The 23,731-nt window shown below is 40.7% G+C and overlaps 2 protein-coding genes and 1 long non-coding RNA gene across 3 annotated transcripts; 1 reads left to right on the top strand and 2 right to left on the bottom strand.

Moving 5' to 3' along the window:
- Window positions 1-28: 28 nt before the first annotated feature.
- On the bottom strand, window positions 29-3,615 carry LOC128632885 (uncharacterized). Its single transcript, XR_008396503.1, has 2 exons — window positions 3,484-3,615; window positions 29-2,143 (listed from the first exon to the last, which is right to left on the bottom strand). It is a non-coding gene; the product is annotated as an uncharacterized LOC128632885 (long non-coding RNA).
- Window positions 1,799-8,482, top strand: LOC108266672 (uncharacterized). The gene is made up of 2 exons (XM_017470307.3): window positions 1,799-2,312; window positions 3,473-8,482. The coding sequence occupies exons 1-2, from the start codon at window positions 1,799-1,801 to the stop codon at window positions 3,721-3,723; spliced, it is 765 nt and encodes a 254-aa protein (XP_017325796.1). The 3' UTR covers window positions 3,724-8,482.
- A 45-nt stretch (window positions 8,483-8,527) lies between these two features.
- On the bottom strand, window positions 8,528-23,439 carry LOC108266671 (polypeptide N-acetylgalactosaminyltransferase 5). Its single transcript, XM_017470306.3, has 10 exons — window positions 22,059-23,439; window positions 20,318-20,484; window positions 19,578-19,697; window positions 17,333-17,468; window positions 16,292-16,411; window positions 15,996-16,113; window positions 13,474-13,803; window positions 12,508-12,588; window positions 11,820-11,969; window positions 8,528-9,340 (listed from the first exon to the last, which is right to left on the bottom strand). The coding sequence occupies exons 1-10, from the start codon at window positions 23,117-23,119 to the stop codon at window positions 9,200-9,202; spliced, it is 2,424 nt and encodes an 807-aa protein (XP_017325795.1). The 5' UTR covers window positions 23,120-23,439; the 3' UTR covers window positions 8,528-9,199.
- Between the last annotated feature and the right edge of the window lie 292 nt (window positions 23,440-23,731).

Below are 23,731 nucleotides of genomic sequence, written 5' to 3'. Positions count from 1 at the left end.
CCAAAACAAAAAAAACAAACAAATGCGCTATATATATATTTTTTTAATCACAAAGGCTTAATATCTCAAAAAGAAGAAAACTGAAATATAATATGACGCAAAATGTTTTATTGTACGTTTCTTTCTTCATTAAACAAACACCAAATTCTTCGCATACACGTTGGCGCAAAATCTACAACACACAAACGAACCAAAACATCATTGTTTTCAGCTAATTCTGTAGCACAGGCTTAGGGTTAATTGGGATAAGTTTCCATTCTCTTAGTGCCTGAATTAATTGTAATTCATTTAAATTGCAATGACATAAAAATACAATCTGAAATATTTACTAGTTTTTCACATTACAAGCAGAATAAATAATAGAGAAGGCCCAATCCTGTATTTCCATGTTTGATAACATTAACATTATCAGAGCTTTGAGTGTCAAAGATCTGTCGTGCCAGTCGACATCACATGCATTTGCAGCAGCCCACATACAGTGGGCCAATGGAACAGCATATTCTATGTTTCACTCTTTGATGCAGGTGTAGCCACAAAATCAAAGAGACCATAAATACACCTGTTCCTTGAAGGCCCAAGATTTTCTTAGAATGCACACCTAAACAAACAGCATCATAAACACCAAGCAGCTATCATTCGGAATAATTTAAAAAAAAAAAAAAAAAAAAAAAAAAAAAAAAAAAAAAACTGGGATAAAGTTCTGGAAAAATATCAATCAGTTTGATTATTTAAAAATGAAAAAAATAAATAAAAATAAATAAATGTCACAGTCATCATCTACCAAAAGTCAGGGACTAATTAAGGATTGCATTAGTCAGAGAAGCTGTTACTATAGTGCAACCACCACCATGCTTCCATGTGGAGTTTATATGGAATGTACACACACATTTTAATATCCAATATTATGTGTTATTTTGTGAAGATTCATTGGCATAACCAGAAATAAGTCAATTTCAGTTCCAGGTTGTAATATTCAGTTCCAATCTGCAAAAGTTTGAGGAGGTGAATACTTATGCAAGCCCACAGTAGTGGTCGCCAATCTAGGGGTCATGACCCCGGGTTGGGGTCGTGTGATTTACAAATGGGATCATCAGAGAAACTCATTTACAGCAGGGCTTCAAAATGACTTAATGGTTTAATAAAATGACGACACATACTAACGTCCCGACGAGGAGTACCTACTCCGATGAGGAGTATTTTCCCCACTGATTCACAGAATAAAATACGATCAGTGGATGAGATTCGGTCCAATGCCGAGTCAATGTTTAAGCCCAGTGTCAGCCGTGATATTAACGCATGGTGCTAGATCAGTGCATCGTTTGTAATTAACCTGAATAATTAATCCTAAAAAAAGCGGTCGGTTCCATTGTGTATAATTATGGCTACTTACAGCCCCAGTGTGTTACTGTTTTACCTCATGCTCCAGTCCTGTGTATAATTACATGTAATAAAATTGCTAGCCGTAGCAGGGGTACAGAAAAAAAATCAGGCACAAATCCTCCATGACTGAGAATGTTAATCAGGCCTTAAAATACCTCGGGCAGGATTAAAACACGAGGACAAACGGTTTGTTTGTAATGGAACAGCAGACAAAAGGCCATTCATTTGGGTCGATACAAATCCCCTGTTCTCTAGTGGTTAAAGAAATACATCACACATGAGTACAAAAGCCCTGCCTGTCACAGACTGGTCATTAGAATGCAAGTGTGAAGGATGTAAGTGTGACGGAGGGAAACAGACATGACGGACAGCATTTTGACCAGACTTCTGATGTGCTAAAGAGAGAGAAAGGAAAAATATGGAAACAAAAAGCGTGTCTGAAATGGCCGATATTACGAGTGCGCTTGATATTCCGAGCAACACCGCTCCAGAGAAAGACGTGGTCATCAGTGGAGGAGCTCAGGAGGACACGGTGCATCAGCCGCCTCTGCTTACGACTGAAGGGGACGATTCTGTATTTTACAGCAAGGAAGAGGATGTTCCACAGCAAATCCTCGACTCCATTTGGGCTCCACGTTCAGGAGAACCGATCTGGCCGGAAAAACTTCATTCTGCTCTTCAGATTCACAATTCAGAAGCTCAGTCTTCATGTCACAATATTGGGCTAATTCAAGCAAGCTCTGAGCACGACAGCGTTTCCATGCTGAAAGAAATGGAAAACAAAGTGAATAATGCGTCATCTACAGACACTGATGTGCACGGCGAGACAGCGGCCAACGACAGAATAACCCACACCGAAGAGCTTTCAATGCCTCCAGTGGTTCCACCCAGAGCATCTACTCCAGCTGAAGCTGCACAGATGAAAGAAAGAGGTAGGAAAATGGATGTTGATGCAGGCGAGAGTATGGACTATCATTAGATATAACTGACCATAAATAGTTGTTAGCACAATATTGGCAGAAGGTTATATAAGCAAACGAAGCCAAATCCTAATCACAAAACTCCCTGAGCCAACATGACGAAGAAACCTTGAGAGGAACCTTAAGACTCAAACAGGAATCCGTCGTCTTTCGGGTGACGCCGGATAGCGGAATCATTAATCATTACTCATTACATTTACAAAGTATGTTGATTGCATGTTCAATATGAGCACCTTGAGTCCTGGAATGAGCACAAGTCAGTCTTCATGATGACAGCAGCAGGTTTAAGCTATAAATCTACAGGATCCAAGGTGAGATTATCCACTGAAGCAAGAGTAAGACGTGGGATTAAGCTGTTTTCTGAAGTGCAAATCATCCTCACCAATTTTCATATACACAGATAAGAGTCTTTATTAGGGTTATCTAAAAAAATAAAAAAAAATAATGCATGCAAATCTATAACTGTCACTTCAAGAGTTGCGCTTGTGCCATGCGGGATTGTATCTTTTCTCAATCGTAGGCCACTTTTATGAATGTATAAAAATGAATCTAAAATATACTGTAGATGCAGGATTAAACTATTCTACAGTAGTTTATAGTTATGCCTATCTGTAAGGGAATAAATCATATATCAGAAACCTTGATTGACGATTAGTAGTTTACATTTTTTTTTTTTTTTTTTGTGTGTGTGTGTGTGTGTGTGTGTGCAATATATTAAAGGTGCAATTTGTAACATTTAAAAGTGTGTCCAGAGCTGGAATAATCCCATCGTTTCAAAGATCCTTCAAAAAAACAAACAAACAAACAAACAAAAAAACGTGATTTGCAACACTTTCATGTAATAAATTTACCTCGTTTCTATATAATTCGATCGTCCGCTTACATTTTTCGGGCCCAGAGATGAGCTCGATCCCAGACGCAACTGAGATTCGATTTAAAAAGGCAACTCACAACACAAACGCATGGTCACCTGTCGGGAAACGAGACGAGAAGGCTTCTCGATTACAAGGCTTGTCGACTTGCCTCACAAAAGAGCTGATGACTCTGATAATAATAAACAGCTCCTATAAAAGACCTAAAGCTCTGTATTTAATCTGTCTGATTTTTTCTAGCTGACACATACACAGATGAGAGCAGTAGCTTTTTGCCTGATGAGGCCGGAGTGACGGGACTCCCAGGAGCCGGCAGCGTGAGTCTGGAGGAAGTGGAGCAGGAACACTGGCTAGACATTGCATGCGAATCCCACGACAAGCCGTTCGATCACCTGATGCATGCAAAGTACGGAACGGTGTCATATCGGAGAATTCAGAGAGGCCAAACGAGGAAGAGGATCGAGATGTTCGAGTCTATGATGCAGCTGTGAAAACCTTGAACATAACACACACACACACACATTTACTTACATAGATATATAGTACAACTATATATGATAGCACAAGACTTTTGGGTGCTTTCAAACGAATGCTTCTTAATAACTCAGTTAACAATATGAAGCCTTACACTGAGAACATAGATACACAGTCAGCTAACAGAAACATTGCTCCTGAGCTGAAACATGTGAGAAAATAACATTCTTAGGTAATTAAACTCTCCAGTACTTGGTAACTAAAGAGGATGAAAGCACAATCCTACTGGGAAAAAAAATCCCCATCATTGGAATTTCTCTCATGGTATTACTGCAGTGTGCAATAAATCCAAGCTCGAACACAAGAGGTCAACTTTATGTTTATCGAGACACTGCATATTTCTAAATTCATGCTAACAATCCGTATGGACTGGGCATATATGGGCATATATTTTGTCAAATCGTAATAACAAAGTAGAACAGAAAACGGTGTGAAAGTTGATATTTGGTGCTTTGGTGCTGTAGTTAATCTCTTTGGAAATAAAACACTGATTAGGTGAAGTGCAGATTGTCAGCTTTAATTCAAGCAATCAATAATCTATAAATCTAGGCATTTCAGAGTGCATTAAGAAGTCATGTGCCCCAAAGTCAGAATTACAGAGCCCTCTGGAATTATTGGCACGACGAGGCTAATTCATTTGTTTTTGCTGTAAAATGAAGACTGATCTGGGTTTGAAATCAAAAGATGAATACGAGAAGAGAGTTCCGATTTTCAGCTTTTACTTCCTGGTGTTCATACAGAGATGTGTTAAACGGTATAGAACATTTTGTATCAGACCACCCAATCTGTAGGTAAGCAAAAATATTGGAACATGTGACTGACAGGTGTTTCTTGTTACCCAGGTGTGTCCTGTTAGATTGACTGTTTAAACAATAATAATGCTCACAGGAACATTTTGTCTGCCAATTTACAGAGAACTGCATCCAAATTAATCGGGAGGAACTTCATCATGAGCAAGACACTAGTGATCCAAAACACACTGCCGACTCAATAGGACTTCATCAGGGGGGGGGGGGAGTGGAAGGTTTTAGACTGGCCGTGCCAATCACTCACCAGACCTTAACCCGGTTGAGCAGAGGAGACTGAACAACAATTTGGTGATGTCAGTGAGTCACAGGCTTTGATGTAGTTACCGCAGGCAAGAGATATACAAGCAAATGTTAAGTATCATTTACTTGAATTTACGTCAAGTCTTACCTATACGCTCGCTCATCTAAAAACTGGGTGGTCTGATACAGTACAAAAGGTTCTATGTTTTATGTTGTTTAACACATCTAGATGTAAACACCAGATAATAAAATCCTAAACTCTTGTCTCAAATCCATCTTTTGAGCTCAAACCCAAATGTCTTTGGTGTACAGTACAAACAAATGAATTGGCCTTGCCATTCCAATAGTTTTGGAGGGGACTGTAAGTGTGAAGTCACCAGCTCACAAGTCAAAATGGAGGTCAAGAACCTTCACAAGTACAAGTACAGTGTTTCTAAGCTGGTGTGTATGAATACTGTCCTGGGAAGTGTGGATACGTAATCTGTAGTTGTGTAGTTATTTAAAATAATAAATATTACTCTAGAAGAAAGCAATGCAGGCTTTGAGCCGGCGATCGTTCTGCGATGATTCAGATTTGCACTCGCAACAACGTCATTCCTCTCCATGTTTTCCTATCTAGAGTGTGTTAAACTGGTGTTTACTGAACGGCATTTCTGTATACTGTATACTGGCCAGCATTTCTGGAGCATTTCCTCTTATAGTGTATGACATTAACACCTGTCTGTCACTGTTATACTGTTTTAGAAAATAAATCAACAACGGGGTGGTGTGATGTGGTCTGACGCAAAGCAGATTTACCCCTGTTACCACCCTGAAGTTGGTTATTTTCCTATAACAGCACGACTCAAAGTGATTTATTCATCCTATACCTCAACAATTTGCTAATTATTATTATTAGATTAATAAAATAACATACTTTTTTTTTTAAATCAATTCATTGTGACATTTAATGTTGCAGAACATCTGTGAGAAAAGCTAGTCAAAAAAAAATCTAATAAATATGACACGGAAAAAAATTACAGCTTCTCGTGTTATCTAGACAAAGCTCTCCACCCTGAAGACTATCTCGTGTTGGAAAACTAAAAAAAAAAAAACCGACGGCAAATTAAAAATGTACTGCTAACTGTTATAAAGTGCTGGCACTGGAGACTCCTTCCAAATATACGAAATAAACATCTCCTTACAGAAAACGTCACCGAATCAACGATTACACCCTTTAAAATTAATAAATAAATAAATAAATAAATAAACATCTGTTTACATGATGTAATCTCTGCATATAAGTCCCTGTGAAACAATAATGTATTAGAATGAGCGCATTAATATAAACCTGCGCAGCAGCAATTACTGTCAGAGCTGCTCCTGGAAAAAAAATGAATCAAAACCATCTGACCAATCAGATTCGAGAAACCAGCAGCGCTGCGGCATAATCCGATTAACTCAGATTTTCTGGTGAGATTTTCAGCTCGACGGTGGCATTCTCACCCTGCGATGAGTCCGACCTCTCAAAAATAATTCCTCAGAAAGATTTAACCACAAAAAAAAAAAAAAAAAGTTTAATATAGTTTAAGAAGATTTAGGACGCTTCTTTCTTTTTTTTTATACACCAGAAGAGACCTGGAACCATGCTAAAGGGTCAGGAGTGCTTATTTCTCGATCCAGTCAAGTGTATCTTCATCTTATCAATGTGTTCTGTAACACATTGTCACACAACTCTACAGAACTTCTACAAAAGAACTCTAGAAAACTGTAACTAAGCCTTTCTGTGCCTGTAAATTGTGGTACACTGTTGGAGGTCAGGCTGGTGAGTATATTCTCTGTATGAAAAAAAAAAAAATAAATTAGCTTTAGCGATAGTGCTCTAATCGGTTTAACAGCTTCTCTTCATTGTGCTTTTGGCAAATTAAATGAGAGAGAGAGAGAGAGAGAGAGATTTTGTTATTTTCTTCAGATTTGAGCTTCTGGGTTGTACAGTAAGAAGGTACTTTCCTGAATTACATAGAAAAGATTAAAGTGTTTCCTGTTAAGAACTACTGTAACCACGTGATCTTTAATGAGGAAGAGATTAAAAAAAAAAAACAACTTCTATTAGAGTTTTCATATTGCTTAACAACTGATGAATGTAAAACAGGATTGCATGAATATGTGCTTTGTATAATAGTAATAATAATAATAATAATAATAATAATAATACAATTTCTTTGTACTTGCATATTCATGGTAATAGACAGGACTCATTCATCCATCCTTTTTAGCTGCTTTATCCTGGCCAGGGTCACGGTACATCTGGAGCCTATCGTTGGAACACTGGGTGCAAACAGATGAGGCATCAATCGATAGCAAGGTGAGACGAACAAAAGGGATGAGAGGAGAGAAGAAAAGGACAAGATGAAAACTTGAAAATCAGGGAAGCTGTTGAGACCTACAGTAACATTGAAGGAGCTGCACGAACATCTTGGAAGTACTGCTCACTCCCTGCATGTGACAACAATCTCCTATTCGTTCATGTCTGGGCTATGGTGTAGGGTGGCTAGATGGAAGCCCATTCTCACAAAAAACAACCCACATCCAACTATATCACCCCAATCATGTGGCCAAACATGTTACGGTCTGATGAGAACAAGGTAGAACTTTTTGGGCACGATTCTAAAAGATATGTTTGGTGCGATAAGACCGTTGATCACCCGTACAACACCATACCCATGCTGAAGCATGGTGGTGTAAGCATCATGCTATGAGACTGCTTCTTTTCAAGTTCAAATACTAAATAAATGGATAGCTCCAAATATCAATCTATTTTGGCACAAAAAAACCTGCAGGTCTCTGTTAGACAAGCTGAAGATGAAGAAACAAAGTCACCTTCCAGCAAATAATGACCCAAAGCACAAATCGTCAGACTTCAGAAGAAAAAGATCAGACTTCGGCAGACTTCAGAAGAAAAAGATCAAAGTTTTGGAATAGCGCAGTCAGAACCCAGATCTAAATCCCATCCAAAACCTGAGGAATGACTTGAAGAGGGCTGAGCACAGAAGATCCCCATGTAATTTGATAGATCTGGAGCATTTTTGCAAGAAAGAATAAAATAAAATTAAAAAAAAAATGCCAAATCAAGTACTGTATTGGAGGCTAAAGATGCTTTAACAAAGTATTAGTACTAGTTAGTTCTAACTAACACTTCTTTTTTCCCCTACAGTGTTTGTATTTGTTTTTCCACTTGAATTTTGTCGGTTGCTATGTCACATGGAAGGTGGAAAAAGATCTGACATGATTTATCGCGATTTCATCTTGACACCACAAAAACCTGCAATTTTAACAGGGATGTGTACACGTTTCATGTCTACTGTAGATAATCTATAGACCATCCTCTCGTCTCGTCATATCACGAGAGCAGCTCTCTTGATGCATTTTATGACGTTGCTGGAAGATAGGTACACATCCACCGGCATGCTGTAGAGAATCAGGTTAAGATACTTAATGACAGTCTATAGATAGTTTGGAGTTCATGAGATAAGGACATCTCCATAAGCCTTCTGAGCAGATGAGCACCGTGAACTGATCTGCTCAGAGTGTTGAGCGTTTTTAAAATGACACTATTGTGAAAATTTCCTACACCGCTGTAACAGTCGGGTGAACGTGTTATGAAAGTGTAATATTGGTGTGCCTGATATCAAGTCCTTTCATTAATCATACAAACACTGCAACTCAATAAAGACAGGGTTTAATTTTTTAATAAAGGCAGTCTGATTTGGTCTTAACATCCAGAATCACCAGGAAAAAAAATAGTCGAGCAGACCAAAAAAAAAAAAAAAAAGATTCAAAAACATTGTAAACAGCTCCCTCTAGTGTCAACAGGGAATGTGTACAGCATAACACACTGCTTATTTTTAATTGATGTAAACAATACAATTATTATTAAAAGCATGTTTTGTGTAACATTCCAAGTTTGTGCCATCACTGACAACGTACCACACTCAACTGTTATGTGACCCAAGTACCACTGGATGTGTAACATGTACTAGAAAGGTTTCTATACCTTTTTTTTATTTCATTCATTCATTTATTTATTTTAACCAGGCACTTCAAATACTTTTTGCTTGTTTCAACCAAGCAGAACAAGAAGTCCATTAAGTTCTCAATAGTCCCCCAAAACATGATCTTGTAGTGCAGCTGCTCTCAAAATCATCCAGGGCAAAAAAACAAAAAAAAGCCTACCACACAGACCCTTAAAACAGACATTTTAACCAAAATTACACGTCATCTCAGCATGCATCTGTCAATACTTCACTTACACACTATGTAACAATGTCTTCATCCTGACAAAGTGAGATGGAAAAACAAAAAACAAACAACAACAACAACAAAAAACTGGTTGCGTCTCCGGGGCTCACTGTGCATAGTAGTGTGTGAAATGCCATTTCTGATAAGAACTGGATACGTCACATGCCTTTAGGTAGATGGTGTTTCCTTCAGATCCTGCCTCCAGACACGTGCGTTGAGGATGTGTATCAGCAATCAGATGCTCTGGCTAAAACACACACACACACACACACACACACACACACACACACACAGGACACTCTGAAACCTTTGTAGATATTCTGTGTCAGAATTCGCTAGTATATGTTAATTAAGAGTTAAATAATTGTATTACTGAGTACGACAATATCTTCAGTTTAAAGGAATATTATGTCGCTAACTGTGAGTAAATATCCATCCAACCATCTATATTCTGTACCACGTACCCTACACAGGGTTGCGGAGAGCCTAGAGCCTATCCCAAGGGACTTGGGGACACCCTGGCTGGGTTGCCAGCCCATCGCAGGGCACAATCGCACACACACCCATTCACACACTACGGACAACCGAGAGACGCCAATCAGCCCACAACACGTCTTTGGATTGGGGGAGGAAACTATAGTGCCGGGAGGAAACCCCTAAACCAAGGGGAGAAAAATGTAAGCTCCATGCACACAGGGCAGAGGCGGGAATCGAACCCTCAACCCCAGAGGTGCAAGGCAAGCATACTAAGCCACTGTAACCCCTGGGATAGTAAACATCATGTTGCATAATTACTTTTAATTAATTAATTTTTAACAATACCAAAACATCCATCTCTCATCTGTATCTGAACACATTTAAGACCAGTGCATCCATCTAGGAGAACTAGACGATGGTGTGGAAACAAATATGGCCCAGTGCCTGATATCTTCTACCCACCTTATACAGTGCTTTTTCAGTGAAAAAGTATTTGCCCCATCCTGATTTGTTCTGTTTTTGTGTACATCTCGTACTAAACTGTTTCAGAAATTCAAACTGAATCTAAAGATAAAACAAAGGCAACCTGAGTAAACACGAAATACAGTTTTTAAACCAATTGGGCCTGTGTGAAAATGTATTCGCACCCATAGTTACCAATTCCCCAAATGTATGAAACCGCATTCATAACGGGGTTCAGCTGGACTAGACGCAAACAGGCCTGATTACTACAAACCCCGTTCAATCAAATCAACACTTAAATAGAACTTTTTCAACAGCGTGAAGTTGGTTAAAAGGTCTTACCGTGTAACACACTATGCCAAAGTTGAAAGAAATTCCAGAAATATTGAGGAAGAAGGTGATTAAAATACAGCAGTCTGGGAAGGGTTACAAAGCTTTTTCAAAGCCTCTGGGACTCTGAAGAACCCCAGTGAGAGCCGTTATCTCCAAATGGAAAAACTCAGCACGGTACCGAACCTTCACAGAAGTGTCCGACCTTCCGAAATTCCTCCAAGAGAACAGCAACCACTCATCCAGGAAGTCACAAAAGAGCCAAGGTCAACATCAAAGACCTACAGGCCATTGTAAAGGTCATTGTTCATGACTCCACTATCAGAAAGACACCGGGCAAAAATGGCTCCATGGAAGAGTGGCGAGGTGAAAACCACTGCTAACCCAGAAGAACATTAAGGCTCATCTGAATTTTGCAAAAACACACCCTGATGATCTTTTGGGAGCGTGCTCTGTGGACTGATGAGTGATGATGGAGCATGAAGACAATAGAAATGACCTGCATGTTCTTACACGAGGTAATCCTCAGTGAGTTCTTCTTAGATCTCCTGCTACACATTATTACACTATATGGCCAAAAGTTTGTGGACACCAATATGTGCTTGCTGAACATCCCGTTGCATCCCCCTTTGCTGTTATAATAACCCCCACTCTTCTGGGTAGGCTTTCCACTAGATTTTGGAGCATGGCTGTGGGGATTTGATAAGAGGATTAGTGAGGTGTCAGGTCAATACCGGAATCGACAACAGACTCGGTTTCCCAGAACACACCTCAGCTGACAAATATGGCTGCCATGGACTACACTTCCCAACACCCGTGGACATTCACCTGAAGACAATCAACTCCACACAGTATATAAGGACTCTATTTCCACTGGTTTTGACTTTGATCTGCGTCTCGTTTGTGATTTTGCCCAAATATTGGTTTGTTTTTTTCTGTTTTGGATTTGTTTGCCAGCCCCTGAAACCTCAAACTGCATTTGCATCCGTCTTCAAGTCCATCTCATGATATCAGGTCGGACACCGACGTTAGGCGAGGAGGCCCGGTGTGCAGTCGGCGTTCCAGTTCATCCCAAATGTTTTGAGTAGTGTTGAGGTCAGGGCTCTGTGCAGGCCGCTCGAGTTCTTCCACTCCAACCTTTGCAAACTCATGGAACTCGTTTTGTGCAGAGGGGCATCGTCATGCTGGAAAAGGTCTAGACCTCTCAATTCCAGTGAAGGGAAACTGTAATGCTACAGCACACAAAAACATCCTATACAATTGTGTGATTCCAACTTTTGTGGCAGCAGGTTGGGGAACAAGGCCTTGTCGTAAATCAGCGTTTCTCTTGCCAAGAACACACTTTGTTGATCTTGTCAAGGTTGTTCGGCATCATACTTTCACGATGGCTCACCCATACAGAAACTCAGTAGAGATTACTTTAATTAGTGATAAGAATCAAGTCAGCAACGACATACCAGAAATTTATTGGACTTGTGCAGCCAGCGTAGGTGTGGCTTAGTGTTGTCACATGGCTCTAAGGCCACGCCTCTTCCTGTGACTTGTGGAGACAAGCAAGTAGTGTTCTGGCGGAGCGTTCTCACCCAGCTGTAACTGAAATGCTGGCTCTGAAAGACGGAGGACAAGGACGACGGTTAGTGTCTTATAATATCGTCTTATATGCTAGAACACGTGTCTAGTAGAATGTCAACTCTTTTAAGAAACATTCCAATATATATGTGTGGTGAAAATTATAAGTCACTGCTTATTGCTTCACATATAGCCTGAGGGATTTCTATAAGAAGTGTATGTTAGGGTTTTAACACTGAGAAAGATCTGTCAGCAGCAAGAGGGTTTAATATAATTAGGCTAAAATGCCTGTGTATTGAAATAAAATGTAAAGATAGCTATTACATTGTCTGCAACTGAGAGGTCAGACTTCAGCGGAGTCCTTTTCAATTAATATCGACATATCTACATAGTTATGGAGCTTTTTCAGTGGACAGTGTGGCATGGCAACAAATCAAAACTACTATGTTAAAAAAAAAAATATATATATATATATATTTTATATTTTATATATATATATATAAAAAATTTGCCCACATATTTATTACAAAGCTAAGCACAAACATCACAATATAATGTAATACAGGTCTGCATTACCTGTTTGCTAAGATCACAGACCCCAAAAGATAAAGAGCCTTTTTCTTGCACCAGACACTTCCTAGTGCCAATGTTAAACACCTAAAAATAAAAATAAAGAATGAAAACAGGGTTAAAAGTTCATCGTGAAACGAGGAGAGCGAGAGAGAGAGAGAGAGAGAGAGAGAGAGAGAGAGAGAGAGAGAGATGGAGTGCACTGTGCTTTCGAAACAATGTGATTTTGTAGCTTTGACCCTGACTCTCTAAAACAAAAGGCTTCAATCTCAACACGAGGAGACTCGAAGACCTGCGGTGACAGACGGCCCTTGTCAACGTTTAACAATAGCCGTGCCATCTGACTGAGAAAACAAAACCTAATTAGCATGTGGAAGACATTACAGAGGATTGCTCAGCATTTTCAGGAATAACCAACAATAGAAATCATGGGCACTAGGGGTGGGCAATATGGCAAAAATATCACATAGCGATATTTTCTACGATACGTTCTACAATATTTCTATGGTACAGGATATTCGCTAACAAACTGTGGAAAAAAAGTTCTAATAATATATATTTATTTAACACTAAAATGTATTTAAAATTTTTTTTGGAAATAAATAGTGAAATGCATTTTTAATGAAACCATTTAATTTTCAAGTTTAATTAAACAAAATGTGAACAGCTGCTTCGTATGTAATGGTCATTGTGAAAATATTTAAAATGTCATAAATAGTTCTCAAGATCTCAGAAATGTGTATCGTGACGTTATTTAACATAGTATCGATATATTATATAGTCATATTGCCCAGAACAAATGGTAATATTTTCAAAATCCAAATCCAAAAAAAAAAAAAAAGCACCAAATTAAATTAACTTTGTGAATTTCTGTACATCATTCAGCTTTGGACAAAAAAAAAAAAAAAAAGAAAAAAAAAAAGATTATATGTTTTCTTTCCTGTGTTTAGCGTTAAAACATAGTATACTTACAAGGCCTTCAGCTTTGGCCAGCGGAGCGTCCAGCTCGGGGAAGACGTTCTCCACGTACCACTTAAAGCTCTTGCACTGGAGCTTCTCACGCAGCTGGATCTGTGCTGAGAGGTTCCCGATGTCTATCACGTTCTTATCCAGCAGGTGCAGATAACCGTGGCCGTAGAAAATCTCTTTATACTCGTCCAGCCAGACCTCGGCCACGCGAGCCAGGTTTCTCTCCACCGTCTTCTGACGGTCTTTGGGGAAGCCGTAGGGGTTCTCGCTACGGAAAATATGACCCACGCGAGAGCACGGGATGATCTCAATCTCACCACCGCACATCCAGATCTGAAGAGAGGAAATCGGTCATGATGTGGTTCAGTTGAATAAAGAAAAATGGAAATCGGGAAATTAGGTGTTATTTTAACTGATCAATGTGTGCACTGAAAGTGAAGGATCGATGATTATTTGCTAAACTTATGTTCATCTAGATAAACTTATGTACTGTATATCATATTCTTTACAACAGATTTATGCCTAGGGCTGTCTTATTCCTTGTGTTTTAGTACAATGGGTCAACGGGACAGAATACATCAAGGTGAGAGGTGAGAACACTCAGCCAACCGTAGTCCTGCTTCTCTCTCTTCTCCCCTCTCTGTCTCTCTCTGTGCTCTATACACAAGCTAGGTCTTTTGACTCTTCAGACTGAGCTGGTGTAGACTTTCTGAAGTTATACTTCTGTTGGTGAAAAGCTGATATGAAGGTACTCCAAGCGCAAAAAACATCTGACAGCAGCATCCTACATTTTTATTTACTAAATAAAAGACACACCAGATGCTTTATCCATTTATACAGTAATGTGTAATGTTGTGGAATCTCTGATACTCAGGTTAGTTCCTGTTCTCGCTTACGTTAGAGAAGCCACAAACAGCCGTTCCCTCACCAGACTCTTTTTTTATTTTCTCTCTCAAAGTTAATAGGACAAAAAAAAAAAAAAAGTAGCTTGTCATGTTACCGAGAAACCGCAAAGCACAGCACCTCTGTCCTTTTCCATGTTGGAAAACTTAAAGGAACAGCGTTATCTCAGCTGCGACTGCGACAAAGAGCTGACACTGGAGATGTGCTAAATAAATGTCTCCTTACAGAAAACCACCATTTTACGGCAGGTGGCAGACGCCCTTATCCAGAGCAACTTACATTTATACATCTGAGCAGTTGAAGGTTAAGGGCCTTGCTCAAAGGCCCAATAGTGGCAGCGCTGGCGTTTGAACTCACGACCTTCCGATCAGTAGCCCAACGTCTTAACCGCTGAGTGCCCACTACCACTGAGCTGCCACTGCTCACTACCACTGAGCTGCCACTGCCCACTACCGTTGAGCTACCACTGCCCACTACCGCTGAGCTGCCACTGCCTACTACCACTGAGCTGCCACTGCCCAATACCACTGAGCTGCCACTGCCCACTACCGTTGAGCTACCACTGCCCACTACCGTTGAGCTACCACTGCCCACTACCGCTGAGCTGCCACTGCCCACTACCGCTGAGCTGCCACTGCCTACTACCACTGAGCTGCCACTGCCCACTACCACTGAGCTGCCACTGCCCACTACCACTGAGCTGCCACTGCCCAATACCACTGAGCTGCCACTGCCCACTACCACTGAGCTGCCACTGCCCAATAACACTGAGCTACCACTGCCCACTACCACTGAGGTAACACTGCCCACTACCACTGAGCTGCCACTGTCCAATACCACTGAGCTGCCACTACCACTGAGCTGCCACTGCCCACTACCACTGAGCTACCACTGCCCACTACCACTGAGCTGCCACTGCCCACTACCACTGAGCTGCCACTGCCCACTACCACTGAGCTGCCACTGCCCAATACCACTGAGCTACCACTGCCCACTACCACTGAGGTAACACTGCCCACTACCACTCAGCTGCCACTGCCCACTACCACAGAGCTGCCACATCAACAATGACACACAGTTCTTAATCTATTTATGTGAAGAGTCTGCCATACAAGCCTCCAAGTTACTATATGAACAATAACATACTAGAACGAGTGCAGTAACGCAAACTTGTGATTGGCCTTGGAGATGACACCACTACCAGAGCTGCTGTAAAAGGAAATGAATCAACACCTTCTGACTCAACAGACTCCAAAATTTACCAGCTCTGTGTATGGAATATAACACAATGGGGCATGCTGTTATAGGAAAATAAGCCATGATGGGGTGGTATGATGCAGCCCTGTGAAGAGCCTTTTCCACTCAGCAAATCAATGATTACATGCTTTGTTAAATGAAATGATGTTTTTTAATGATGTTTTTTAATCTGTTTATTATTAGTCTTAGTTTACGCGGTGTGTCCACCGTACAAGTCCCTCTGAACGAGTTTGTTCCTATAGAAACAACAACGTGACAACAAGCACAGACACGTAAACGTCTCATGTGAACGACATCTTTTTGCACACTAATCCACAAAATATGAAACGATGCATTAATAATACTTAAGATTACACTTGCTTTACCTTGAAAGAGATCTCCATATTCTCCCCTCCCCACACATCCAGGCCTGGATCATATGCTCCCAGCTCATAAAAATACTTCCGATCTATAGAGAACAACCCCCCTGCCATCACCGGGCACCTGAAAAATAGTGTGACAGAAAAATAGATCATTTATTCCTTTATTTTAGATGCCATCCAGACTCATCAGTCAGGCTTGTACGCGTCTGTGTGAAATACACTGCAAAGGAATTCATTGTATAAGTTGATCCGAAGCAGTTCTTGTTCAAATGCAAGTCGTGAGATACAATAAATGTTACCTGATGGGATCGGAGACTTTGATGTGGTTCTTCCAGATCAAATCTTTTGATAGTGTACTCCAACCAAACACTAAAGGCCATTTGAAGATGCCTCTTTGGAAATTGTCCACCATCACATAACTGTAAACACAAGCCATGCTCAAAAAGCTGAGTCAAAACGTTCAACATAAACCTTCAGATACAGTGTTGTTATTTGTTTGCATCAGGCTTGCTGCGGTAGTCGGTGTTACACTGTGATTACTTCAGCCCCCCCCACCCACCCCCCCCACCCCACCCCGCGGCACCGCCCCCACTGTCGTCTTGCTTTTTTAAATAGTGATAAAAATCGTTTAGTTCGGTTAGAGAACGGACGCTACAATTAAAAACCATTTTGGCGTCTGCTCAATTCAGCATGAGCCGGACGAGGATCTAAACCGGATGTTAAAAAGGGACCCTGCACACATTAATGTTTTATATTCGTTTCTCATTGATTTGGTTCCACAGTGTTTGTTGATTTTCACTTTTTTTTAATTTAAACTTTGTGTAATTAATTTGTCATTTTACATTACAGCATGGTGCACGTTGTGCTTACTCGTTTTCCTAATAAAAGTTTGATGTTTAATATAAGCGAGCTTGTTATTGTACTGTTTTGTTGTTGTTGTTTTTAAATTAAGAATAATAACGGACCCACCGTTCAAGCAATATCCGGCCGCTAATTCGAAAGCGAAAGTGTGACGGTGATATCAGTATCGACCCCCCGTTCCCGTTTTTCTGAATTTATTGCACAGTAAAGTCATCAGAGAAAACGAGGAGTACATCCAGCTCCAACACTGTAACACACTAATACTTCTATCCTTTTTAATGCATATGAAGAATAAGATGGAGGAGGAAAAACAAGGCATCATTGTCATACAGGTAAATAATAAGCAAATAAACATGCTTGCTAAACATGAAATGCCACTTCCTGGACAGGTGCTATGTTGTTTACTTAGTGGCCGTGTCAGGCTTGTATAAGCTTACACTGACAGAGCTGTGTATTTGCCTCATGCGTATGTACGTTACCTCATATCCTTATCGTTGATGACCTCAATAACAGGACAGGCGACTTTTCTGCGGTCTAGGTACACTCTGTCCAGCAGCGGCTCCAACCAGCCCACATTACACTCGATATGAGAGTCCAGGAACGTCAGGACATCACCTGAGTAAGAGATGCAGACATTTTGTAAAAGTGGTACACATTATGTACAGAAGTGGAGGTGACAGAGAAATCAACATTGGCGCCCTAAGCAATGTATTTGTGCGTGTGTGAGGGGAAAATAACGAGTCTTTGTAAATAGTGTGATAAAAAGATATGTCAAAATATCACATCATAATATGTAAGGCATTTTTATCATACACAATAAGTACAATGATGTATAATTTTGCGAATGTCGTTCGATTTATTGTTGTTAGCTGTTTAACTAATAACATTTCGAGTGGCAGTGGTGGCCCAATGGTTAGGCTCGGGGTTACAGATCAGAAGGTCGGATGTTCAAGCCCCAGCACCGTCAAACTCAAACTCAGAATTTCACTGTGCTATAATGTATATGTGACAAATATAAGCTCTCAAATTGCCAATAAAGGTCGCTGTAGGTTTAGAGATTTGTAGGATTTCATGAAATTCAATTAAATTCAGTTTGATTGAATTTATTCATTTCACAGAATATACTGTCACAACAATAGTTTTTCCATTTTCAGTCAGGAAGTAAGAAAGACGTTAGAAAAGCACTGAGAAATACAGTTAAAAATGGCAGGATTTCGTGATGTACAATAATGAACCCAAGATCGATCACGTCTGAACTTTTCCCCACCCTCAATGTGAAATTACAACATGTAGAAATGAAGTGAACAACGACAAAAAATCTTAAACATTTTAGGGAAAAAGTAAGGAAAAAAAAAAAAGTTACAATAACCTAGACGTATAGGTGTGCACACGCCTAAACTAATACGTTGTCGATGTACCGTTTGATTTTATTACACCAATCGGTCTTTCTGGGTAAGTAAGGGTCTACCAGCATGGCACATCTTGACTTGGCAATATTTTCCTACACTTTCTTCAAAAACATTCTAGATCTATCAGATTGTGAGGGCATTTCCTGTACACAGCCCGCTTCAGGTCACCCCACGGATTTCTAGTTGGATTCAGGTCTGGGCTCTGGCTAGGTCATTCAAAAACACTGATGTTCTTCGTATGCTCTGGATCATTGTCGTAATGAAAGGTGAAATTCCTTTTCATCGTCAGCTTACTAGCAGACACCTGAAGGTTTTGCATTAAAATCGACTGGTATTTGTAGATTCCCTCCACCTTGATAAAATCCCCAGTTCAGGCTGAAGAAAAGCAGCCCTAAAGCATGATGCTGCCACCACCGTGCTTCACCGTGGGTATGGTGTTCTTTTGGTGATGTGGTTGTGATTTTGAAATGGGTCTCATCAGACCGTAACACATTTGCCACATGGTTTCGGGGTGATTTAGTTTGGATCGGATGTTTCCATCTAGCCACGCTACCCTATAGCCCAGACATGTGAAGAATATGAAAGACTGTTATCACACACACGTCACATGCCTCGGCAGCCTCCCTGGTAAGTGTTTGTCTGGTCCTTTTGTAAATTTTGTACGAACGTCCTGGTCTTAGTGATGTCACTGCGCTGCCACGTTTCCTCCATCCGTTCATGACGGCCTTCTCGGTGCTCCGTGGTTCATCTAATGTTTTTGGAAATTCTTTTATACCCCTCTCCTGATCGCTACCTTTTGACACGTGAGATACCATGCATGCTTTGTCAGCTGTTTGTGGACCACGGCTTCGGCAGTCGGATGAAACCGAGAAGACGTGTGAAGAAAATCCTACAGACGCAGCCGATCTTTATTCGGAGTCGATCAGAATAATTTCACTGACGACGGCTGTAGGATAATTACTTTTGAACACGCGATTGAATGTGATTGATTCTTTCTCAACACAGTCACATCCCCAATGACACTTACTCATCCGGGTCATTGTAACTTTTAAAAAAAAAAATTTTTTTCCCCTAAGATGTTTCTTCTTGTTTTTCATTAATTAATTGTGCGTTAATTTTTATACGTTGAAATTTCACGTTGAGGGTGGAAAAAGTTCTGACATGGTCTGACATCATGGTTTCATTTTTTTTTTTACATCACAAAAAACCTGCCATTTTAAACAGGGGTGTGTAGACTTTTTTTTTTTTTTTTAAATATCCACTGTACATATGTGTATTGTTATGCAGATGCATTTTCTTGCTTGTTTGTGTTTACCCTTTGCCTCAGCAGCCCCGGCCAGCCTCGCCCTGATCAACCCCTGCCTCTCTTTGAGGCGGATGATGCGGACTTTGGGGAACTGAGACATGTAAGCATCCAGCTTGTCCTTCAGGTAGTCTACAACACAAAGAGACAGAAACTAAAACTTTTGCTTCAATTAAGGCAGCATAATGGCGCTCCAGGGCAGGGGTGGGCGATCTTATCCGGAAAGGGCCGGTATGGGTGCAGGTTTTCATTCCAACCACGCAGGAGGCACACCTGATTCCACCTGTTTAATCAGTTGATCTTGGCTTTCAATAGATTCAGGTGTGGATTCTGCTTGGCTGGAATGAAAACCTGCACCCACGCCGGCCCTTTCCAGATAAGACTGCCCACCCCTGCTCCAGGGTCTCTGGTATAGTCCAGAGCTGGTGCACCAAAGCTGGAGCTGAATTTCCCATTTGCTTATTAAGGCTTGCCAGCTTCATTCTGTGACGCAACGACACTCACAACGTGTCCAGTATTCACACACATTTTCCAGTAAGTTCAACAGTGACACCCCTAGTTGCTAACACTAATGCTGACCACATTTTGTCTTAGCATTACCTTAACCTGGCATTAGGTCAATACCACACCTCAGAGCAATCAGTTTGTAAAAGAAAGGAAGTTAGCACACGCTTATCAAGCACACAGCAAGCACAAACAGAAATTCCTATCACCCAGACACACACACACCCTAGCCTTTCCCACCCACACACCTTTCGTACTGCAGTCGTCTACCAGTAGAATCTCTTTGAGCAGGTGAGGTGGAGATCTGTTCAGCACGCTGTGGACGGAGCGCAGCAGAGTGGACCAAACCTCGTCCACAAAGCAGAAGATCACACTCGTCGTAGGCAGATCATTGTGAACTAAATTCTCTGAGCATCTGAATCAGGAAAAGGATGAAAGAAAAAGATAATTACGTATAAATACGTGGCAGCATGCGTCATAGCATCAACACATAATACTATGACTAATTACTATGGATAGCAATAAAAATGCACGGTTAAAAGTTAGGACATATCTATTACCATCTAATATATATATATATATATATATATATATATAAATATTTTTTTTTACTATTTTAGAATAACAATCAAGACATAACATTATGATATAGTGCCCTCCACTAATATTGGCACCCTTGGTAAATATGAGCAAAGAAGTCGGGAAAAATTGTCTTTATTGTTGAACCTTTTGATGTTTTGTTAAAAAAAAAAAATAATTCACAAAAATACTCTGCTGTCATGGATGTCAAACAATTGCAAACAAAACACAGGTTTATAAAACAACATATTTGTTAAATATAGGTGCAACAATTAATGGCACCCCTATGAATTCATATGAGAAAAATAGATCTGAATTATATTCCCATTGATATTTTACATTTTTTTGTTCACCTGGGTGACTAGGAACAGGAAATTGTTCGAGCAGGACTTCCTGTTTCAAAGGGGTATAAATATGAGGTAACACATAGGCCAAATTTCCTTAGTCATTCATAACAATGGGTAAGACCAAGGAATATAGCTGTGATGTGCGGCAAAAGGTTGTTGAGGTTCACAAAATGGGACGTGGATATGAGAAAATAACACAAGCATTGAAGATGCCCATTTCCACCATCAGGGCAATAATGAAGAAGTTCCAGTCAACTGGAAATGTTATGAATCATCCTGGAAATGGACGTGTGTCTATATTTTCTCAAGGAACTGGAAGAGGATGGTTCGAAATGTGAAGGATGTGGAGAGATTCTGTATGGAGGAACGCTCTCGGATCCCTCACCATGTATTCTCCAACCTCATCAGGTGTTATAGGAGAAGACTCAGAGCTGTTATCTTCGCAAAGGGAGGTAGTACAAAAGGTGCCACTAATTGTTGCACACTTAAATTTAACAAAGATGTATATTTTTTTGGATAAACCTGTGTTTTGTCTGAAATGGTTTGATATCCATGAGAGCAGAGTATTTTTGTGAATTTTCTGAACAAAAGATCAAAAGGTTAAACAATCGAGACAATTTTTCACAGCCTTCTTTGTTCATATTTACCAAGGGTGCCAATATTAGTGGAGGGCACTGTAAGGTGGAATATGGGGACGGTTTACTGTAATGATTTATAATCCCGTTACTTTTGTGAGGCTCACGCTATCTTGCTTATTTCATATCAGGGAGTTTCTTCTCGTCACTGTCACCTCTGGCTTGCTTTTTAGAGATCTACATTTCTGTAAAGCTGCTTTGAGACAATGACTAGTGTTAAAAATGCCACACAAATAAAATCGCATTGAATCGTTAACAAAAACATGAATTGTTCTCATTGAAACCAACAAAACTGCACGTTAAGTAATCACACTCACAAAAGGATCATACTCAAGGACTCCTGACCACCAAAAAACATACACGACTGTATACAAATATATATATAATATATATATATACGGAGGGAACGAAAATAAAAATCTACTCACGCTGGAGGTCGTGTGTCTGGAACGGCCCTGTCCACTGGAATCTGCTCGCTGAGGAACACGTTGAAATAGCCCTCAGTCCATCTGCGCCTGCTCTCGTCAAGGTCATCCAGAGGCACATCTGCAGCCCAGCCGAACTGCCCGGGCGCGCGCGCATCCCGTGGTTTGAGGGTCACATCCAGGTTCATGACCTTACGAAGCCCACCTTGCTTCCTCACGCCCGTCGTGTTCAGGAGCTCTCCAGTTTGGATGTTCAGACGGGCTCGTGGTGGTTTCGCTGTGACTTGCACGAAGGTTTTAACATTCAGCAAGTCAGTCTTGTTATCCTTTACAACCGATTTCATCTTATCGACAATCTGAACGGAGCGCTCCTGTTTTGGAGATCGTGTCAGGGAAGCGTTGTTGGATGCATCCGGTTCGACCTTGTTCAATGTGCGGTTGGATTTGATAGACAAAACAACACCTGGAGGTACTTTCAAGTCCTGTGGTGGTATTTGGTGGGCTTTGGTGTCATTTGATTGCAGTTTTATACGGTTTCCTTCCTGGCCAGCAGATGGCGCTTTGGTTTTTCTCAGGACTGGCTTCTTCAGGTTTGCTCCCATTCCTGGAGCTACTTTGTTGCTTGGAGGGTTTTGCTTTTCCAAAATAACACTCTGTCCAAGTCGTGTTGTATCCGCGTGCACTTTTGGGTCATTTCCGGCCACCACTTTGGGCAAAGTCACGGTTACAATGTTACCAAGCGACTTAGGTGCTGCTGCTTTATTTTCGCCATTAATCCTGGCAGGTTTTTTTCGCCTGTAAACCTCAACAACTTGTCTATTGAGCATTTCTGAGCGTTGAGACATCTCGACATCCGGGTTCACCTTTTGGAAAGGGTAATGCTTCAAGCTGGTGGGCTTTGAGTTTGGTCTTTTGGCCAACTCTGTCTCTTTCATGAGTTGTCCATTCACGTCTGTAAGAGACAGCCTGAGAGCTGCCATGTCAAACAGGAGCCAAAGTACTGAGGCAACGAAGACCAACGCGAGGAACCTCCCGCTCCCTCTTAAATACTTACTGACCTTCATGTTGGAGATGTGTTTTTAAAGTCTAATTAGACGTGGAGAGCCTAAACACAATAAAGAACTTTCACCATAGTGGAGCCATGACTGCGTGGCAGCATCTCATCCGCGTCCTTCTAGTCTGAATTCTTTCTCTAAGACACATTTTGTCCACACGAAGTCCAAAAAGAAACGGAAACATCACATTTACACACGAAAACTCACATGACGTTAAAAAAAACACACACACAACCCTAAACAAGCCGGAGCAAATGCGTAATACAGACGTACGCACGCACGCACGCAGTCACACGTCGGCCAGGTAACTTTACTAAGAGCTACACATCACGACGTGTTATGCCTGCCGGGTTGCCAGATCGCAAACTATCCATTTCTCCACTGAACTTCATTTCACGTTTATTATTCTGCCGTGTAATAATATTCAACACATTCATTCATAAATGTAGAATATAATCACCCAGGGTAAAAGCCTACAACAGGCTGTGGAACATGATGTACATGTATATCATCTACAAAAAAAAAAAAAAAAAAAAAACAGTTGGAGAAAGTGTTCAATCTGGCAACCCGTGTGCGTCGTAGCTCCACGTTCTCCACGCTGAGGCCCTCCTTTCAAGTTGA

This window comes from Ictalurus punctatus, chromosome 6 (genome assembly GCF_001660625.3).
Source record: "Ictalurus punctatus breed USDA103 chromosome 6, Coco_2.0, whole genome shotgun sequence".
NCBI lineage: Eukaryota > Metazoa > Chordata > Actinopteri > Siluriformes > Ictaluridae > Ictalurus > Ictalurus punctatus.
This window is presented reverse-complemented; position numbering and strand designations above follow the sequence as displayed.

What these genes read in the sequence shown, in the direction of transcription:
- LOC108266672 (XM_017470307.3), top strand. Translation starts at nt 1,799, where the DNA reads ATGGAAACAAAAAGCGTGTCTGAAATGGCCGATATTACGAGTGCGCTT. An exon ending in TGCACAGATGAAAGAAAGAG is followed by an intron (nt 2,313 to 3,472) that starts GTAGGAAAATGG and finishes GATTTTTTCTAG; the next exon opens with CTGACACATACACAGATGAG.
- LOC108266671 (XM_017470306.3), bottom strand. Translation starts at nt 23,119, where the DNA reads ATGAAGGTCAGTAAGTATTTAAGAGGGAGCGGGAGGTTCCTCGCGTTG. An exon ending in AGACGACTGCAGTACGAAAG is followed by an intron (nt 19,698 to 20,317) that starts GTGTGTGGGTGG and finishes TTTGTGTTGTAG; the next exon opens with ACTACCTGAAGGACAAGCTG. An exon ending in TGGCCAAAGCTGAAGGCCTT is followed by an intron (nt 12,589 to 13,473) that starts GTAAGTATACTA and finishes TTTTATTTTTAG; the next exon opens with GTGTTTAACATTGGCACTAG.